This window comes from Triticum dicoccoides, chromosome 2B (assembly GCF_002162155.2).
Source record: "Triticum dicoccoides isolate Atlit2015 ecotype Zavitan chromosome 2B, WEW_v2.0, whole genome shotgun sequence".
NCBI classification, from domain to species: Eukaryota; Viridiplantae; Streptophyta; class Magnoliopsida; order Poales; family Poaceae; genus Triticum; species Triticum dicoccoides.
The window spans coordinates 806,461,292-806,467,903 of record NC_041383.1 but is presented as its reverse complement, the minus strand read 5'-3'; the positions used below and the strand labels follow the sequence as shown (position 1 = coordinate 806,467,903).

At 42.4% G+C, this 6,612-nt stretch overlaps 1 protein-coding gene across 1 annotated transcript; it reads left to right on the top strand.

Moving 5' to 3' along the window:
• Nucleotides 1–1,659: 1,659 nt before the first annotated feature.
• Nucleotides 1,660–3,273, top strand: LOC119368913 (probable indole-3-pyruvate monooxygenase YUCCA11). Its single transcript, XM_037634024.1, has 5 exons — nucleotides 1,660–1,834; nucleotides 2,117–2,232; nucleotides 2,555–2,788; nucleotides 2,876–2,998; nucleotides 3,094–3,273. The coding sequence occupies exons 1-5, from the start codon at nucleotides 1,660–1,662 to the stop codon at nucleotides 3,271–3,273; spliced, it is 828 nt and encodes a 275-aa protein (XP_037489921.1).
• Nucleotides 3,274–6,612: the final 3,339 nt, after the last annotated feature.

Genomic DNA, 6,612 nt, shown 5'->3' with positions numbered 1-6,612 from the left:
TGTTTCAGCACTACGTGTGCACTATGTTTTCCGAATGAATGAAATGTGCACCCTGCTTTATTAATTCTGTGCCTATTTAGTTTTTGAGGATGGTGAGATTGACAAGTGCAGGTAGTGATGGATTTTTTGTTGAGGCTATGACTTGTGCCTGCTTGATTTTACATATAGTAGATACATGTACATAGGTGAGCACATTTTGTTCAGTTAGTCAAAGAATCTCTCCTCCATTATCCTTTTTTTAATTAATAGAACAGATGTTAATGGAAGCATCATCACCCTCCTCCTGTCTCCCTCCTCGACCCTCCTCTGTTACAATGAGGTTGATTTCTCCACAGAGTTTTTGGCTCAATTTTTTCTTCAATGCATGTAGGTTGTACTTTTCATGACTAAAGTTGTTGAAGATATTGTGTGCGCGCCTCCGGCTTGAGAGAAGGAATGAGGATGATCTCTCAGGTGGCAAGGCCACAAAACCACTCCAAAAATAAAATCAGGGCAAAACCCAAATAAATCAAAAGAAAAAGAAAGGGCCAAAAACCAGGGTTTTACAGGGAGGCCTCTACCGGCGACTAGGGTTGGCGCGCCCCGGCCACACGTGGTAGCGGGTCGTGAGTCAAAGTCTCAAACTAGGTTGAGAAACAAAACTGAACAAAAGGAGTTCAGAAAAAACACAAAAACTAGGTTTCAATAGGATCCAAATCTCAAAACAAGACGAGGTAGCAGAACAACAACTAACTCTTTTTCACAATAGCACAAAGGGCCTACCAAATAACGGCTGACAAAAAAACAAGCGGAACAAATCTACCACGCTGATGACAACCTGGGGAGCTTATGCTGAAAACATGCCTTGTTACGGATGAAGTTTCTAGATAGAAAACCTAAGGAAACTGTTCAATGCTCGACAAGACAAATGCTACAAATGCAAGCCGGCAACCACAGTCTAAGGCCATCCATGCTCGATCAGTACTTTGGCGTCGACGGCCTAGAAGACACCTGCAAGGTCCATCTCCATATGGAAGGAAGGCTAACTAGCCATGGCCGGTTAGTTTGCAAGTATAGCGGAAGGAAAGAAATGCTTGCATAATATACAGAAAAGGAAAGAAACACTAACAATCTTTCTTTAATCTTACTTAGCATACAAAGTACTGCCCCGTCCCGAATTACGTCCTGAAAATGGATTGAAACGGATGTATCTAGAACTAAAAATACGTCTAGATACATCCATTTTCGCGACAAGTAATTCGGGACGGAGGGAGTATATACCGAACATATACATATACTATATGAATTTTCATTGATGACAACAGGAATGGAAAGAAATTCTGAAGAGATTTTAGTCTAAACATATCCAAAGCCGGTTGATAAGTTTCCAAAAAACAATCGTTCAAGAGTGTGTTTCCTGCCTATTTTGTATCCCTGTAATGTATCAGGACATGCTTTCACACCAGCGGTTCAATATGTAGATGGAATACTAGTACACACCAGGATAAGGGATCAATAAATCTTTACCTTTTCCATTCCTAATTGTAAATAGATTGACACATGAAAAATACCAGTATATATATGCCCACATATGCATCCAAAGATTCATCGAGCAAACAAGTAAACACAGCAGCCTAGCATTGCACCTATCCCATAACTTTGTCAACTCTTCTCTTCGAAATGGAGAATGTTGTAGTGTTGATTGTTGGCGCTGGGCCAGCAGGCCTTGCAACAGCAGCATGCCTTAGCCAATTCTCAATTCCCTATGTCATTGTCGAGCGTGAAAGTTGCAGCGCGTCGCTTTGGCGCAACCGCGCCTACGATCGCCTCAAGCTGCATCTTGCAAAGGAGTTCCGTGAGTTGCCACACATGTCATACCCACTAGATGTGCCAACATACATACCAAAAACCTTGTTTATGAAGTACTTCGATAACTATGTTGAGCGTTTCAATATTCGACCCAAGTATCTCACTAGTGTGGAGACATCCACATTTGAAAATGACCAAAAATGTTGGTCCATCGTGGCACATGACATGGCAAAGAGCACACTAGTCAGGTGTGCAGAGAATATTCCAATGATCCCCGGATTGCAAACTTTTCCGGGTGATGTCATCCACTCCTCAAGCTACAAGTCAGGCAAGAGCTACTCTGGCATGAATGTATTGGTCGTTGGATCTGGCAACTCTGGAATGGAAATTGCTTATGACCTTGCGACCCATGGTGCCAATACTTCAATCGTTATACGAAGCCTGGTATGTACACGCACTATATATTATTTTTTGACCTAGAAACACTAGGGGATCCCCCCACCCCCACCCTATGGGCACTATATATTTTCAGTGATTACGGGGCAATTTCTTAATATAGTCACCACTAGAAGGATGCAATTTTCCAAAGTTATTACTGGAAAGTATTTCATGGTATAGAGCGATAGACTATTTTATAACATGCACAAACAACTAAACAATTAGACGAACTACACAGAAAAAATAACTCTTGAAAGAAGATGATTCTATGGACTTTTATTTTATGATGCAGGCTTCAAAAGAGATGTGACATGTTTTGTGGTTGCAGATTCATATAATGACAAAAGAATTAATCCGGTTGGGGATGACACTTGCTCGCCGTCTCCCATTGAATCTAGTGGATAACCTCCTTGTGATGGCGGCAAATTTCATATTTGGTGATCTATCGAGGTATGGCATCAGAAGGCCAAAAGTGGGTCCAATGATCCACAAGTCAGAGACCGGCCAATCCGCTGTTATTGATGTTGGAACCGTTGGGTTAATCAAAAAAGGTATCATCAAAGTAAGTATATCATTGACATGACATAAATTTCATAGCAGATGTTGTCTTCATATGCCAAGGTGTCAATATTCTATTCATCTCATACAGGTACAGGGGAGCATTAGTAAGAGCATGGGCGATATAGTTGAATTTCAGTGCGGTAAAAAGATATCATTTGACGCGATTGTGTTTGCAAATGGATACAAAAGCACAACAAATATATGGCTCAATGTAACAACATCGGTGTTTGAATATGTCTGAGTTTGTTTTCTTGGCGCAACAATTGTTAAATCAGCTAACAAGCTTTGTGTTGTTTTTTATCCCAGAATGGTGAGAGCATGTTAAATGGCAATAGACTGCCCATCAAAGAATATCCGAATCATTGGAAAGGTGAAAATGGGCTCTACTGTGCTGGGTTAGGAAGGAGAGGATTGGCTGGTATTGCAGCAGATGCCAAGAATATCGCCAATGACATCATATCAGTGATAGGTGCTATGTCCGGGTAAATTGTTAAATCGGTGAATGCGTCTTTGACAACGTGATGCCTTTCATCACTGGGCTCCTCAACAAGATCAAGGATGAGACTCGATGCTGGTCTAAGGCAGGGGCACAAGGCCTGCGGGTTGTTCTGCACCAATTCTGGGATGTCCACTCAGTTGTATGATGTACTGTAAAACTAACCTCCTAGGAGGACTGTAACTTTTCCCCATCCTTTCAATGCAATGAAACGCAAAGGTCTTTTTCATTTTCTCGATTGTTTTTATCTTTTACATGTAGTTTACAAGGGCTAGTGTGCTAGACGGTTGATTCTTTGAGAAATCTATGCACTGCCACCTGTCTATCTATCTTCATCTATCCTAGATAGAACTAGATTTTTGTTTATTTCAAGGTTCATATGTGCAAGGGAGTAAGCATTACTTCTATAATATAATCAAGGTCTTTATACTCTCATGGTGCAAAGAGTTTTGTATTTTTTTCTATTGAACAGTTACCTCGGAGGGCCGTGGGCGAGGCTGTTGTCAGAGTCCTCGGAGGTGCGTTGATTTTCCATTAGCTCTTAAAACCTGATACTAGATTTGTTAGTTTGAATCTTCTCTGAAATCTTGGGAGTTACTCTTAACCTGATAGCAGATTTTCTATTATGTTTTAAATGACAATGAAGTGTTAATCTCTGTATCTGTTTAAACCACTGTTCTCTGAATAAATGTTTGAGCACTGCGTGTGCACTATGTTTTCCAAAATGTGCACCCTGCTCTATTAATTGTTTGCCTATTTAGTTTTTGAGGATGGTGAGATTGACAAGTGCAGATAGTGATGGATTTTTTGTTGAGGATGTGACTTGTGCTTGTTTGATTTTGCATGTGGTAGATACATGTACACGGGTGAGCACATTTTGTTCAGTTAGTCAAAGAATCTCTCGTCCATTCTCCTTTTTTTAATTAATAAAACAGATGTTCATGGAAGCATCATCACCCTCCTCCTGGCTCCCACCTCGACCCTCCTCTGTAACAATGAGGTTGATTTCTCCATAGAGTTTTTGGCTCAATTTTTTTAGTGCATGTAGTTTGTGCTTTTCATGACTAAAGTTGTTGAAGATATTGTGTGCGCGCCTCCGGCTGCTGGTGTTGAAGAAAAATTGATGCCCATGTGTGTGCTCGAGGCTGCACTTGATATAATTCTTATTCGGATCATGACTGAACTTGCAGTGCAGAACTTTTTCCGTGTTGACTTGGAGTTTTTGAGCTCTTTCTCATTGGTGCGGTTTCAATTATACTGACTCATCGTGTACCCTGCTTCAATGTTTCCCCCGTGAATGGTGCAATTTGTTGCCCAGATTGTGCTGACCGTACGATAGTCGTGTATTAAAATGAGAAGAAATAAGAATCCTTTTGTTTATCTCCTAAGATATTGGTTCTGGTTTCTAAGAACTCAAATTACTAAGTTGTGCTCAGTGTTCTACTACCACCGCTTCTATTAGCCTTTTTTTGGGTGCTGCAACCTGTACGGATTACTTAAAGGAAAAATAAATCTAACCACATTAGCTAAACTGGAGGCAGGTCATTGCAATCAGGAAAACTTCTATGTAAACTTTGAACAGATTACATGTTAGAGGACGTATCAGATATGGCAACAATAAGAGGTGCAATAATCTGAACATTCTAAGAAGACGCTGCACGCTGCACGCCTCTTAGACATTGTAGTATAATCGTAGCAGAGAATCCTGACACGACAACCAGTCTGGTCATTGGCCGCACTGGTCCCTGCCTCTGCACCCGCTGGCCGCGGCCTAGTCGCCTTCGTCCAAGCCCGCCGTCCCATACCGCATCATGTCAGACTCAGGCTGGACAGTGGCAACCTAAATACAAAAGCTCCTCAATTTAACAGTTCACTTGGGAGGCATGGAGTGACTCGAGGACAAAAGTGGTGCTGCCGGCTGGAGCTTCCGATGGTGAGTACGGAGCAGCAACGAGAAAGAGAATGACCGTGAACTGTGAAGAAGATAACATTTTGGGATGAGATCGTCATATATGTGGTGGAGGATGCTGGTTGCTCTCTGGCAGTCTGGCTAAATGCACGCTACTATACTTGTATCGAAGAGAGTACTGTTTGGAATTATCTTGGCAATTACTAGTTACGTGGTTTAAAACTTCTTTATCCAATATAAGAGCATCTACAGCTGGATATAGCAAGTTTGGCTCCCAATACGTCCGCGTACACCCTGGATGCGCCCGCGGATAGGGACAGATCACCCCTCAAAGGCACGCGTCCACAGCCGGGTATCTCAAATCCGGCACCCAAATCCATGTTATCTATGCAACGTATGAACAAAACTACATAGACAAACAAAACTACATAGACAGGCATAAGAAAGCAACAAGCGGACATAGATCAACGAAATTGCATAGGAGAATATATACATCGCAGTTCACCGGACCAAAAAACAAACAGTTCATCGCCGGACGGCCTAGAATCTAAACTTAAATAGCCAAACAAGGACAGAGAAGGACAAAGGAAATTACCATTTTCCCGCCGGCCCATCCCCGTTGTTGTCACCACTACGACTGTGTCTGCGTTGGCGTTGGCGGCGGGAGAGTCGTCGTCGTCGTCGGAGCGAGAGCGGTGGGAGCCGTCGGGGAGGCTAGACTCCTCGTCGGAGCTATCCGGGCTGCCTTCACTTTTGCTGCCACCTTTGCCATAGCCTCGCGCTTTAACTCCTCGGTGACAAGCCAGATGGCTTTGGCATTTTTGTGGCAAAGCCGCGCGCATTAGTCTCCACTACCATGAAAGAGCGGCGGAGGACCGTCGCGAGGAGCTGGCCCTCCGGATCCACCGTCGCCGCCATCCCCTCATAACGATACCTTTATAATGAGAGAACTTTATTTTCCATTGCCTAAACCTTGCACAACATGTATGTGCACTCTTTTTATTGGAGTGGGCACATTTTATACCATTAACTCCTGACCTTTCTCTCTTTTCATGTCACTATCCCATCTCTCTCTCTCTCTCTCTCTCTCTCTCCCTCTCTCTCTCTCTCTCCACATGTGTGTGTGTGATGGTCTAGTGATAGACAAATTACGATTTAATCTAGGCGCCAAGGTTAAGGCCACTTTAAATATAAATTGATATAGTTGGCATAAGAGGAAACAACAATTATAAACTAACAAGTGTAAGTGAAACATGAAAGTTATATAATGACTCAAGAACCTTGATTTTCCATTGCCCGAACCTTTCATGACCCTATGTGTGCACTCTTTTTATTGGAGCAGGCACCTTTTATACCTTGAATTCCCATCTCTCTTTCTCTCATACCTTTGTGTGTGGTCTCTAGATTGATTATGATTTAA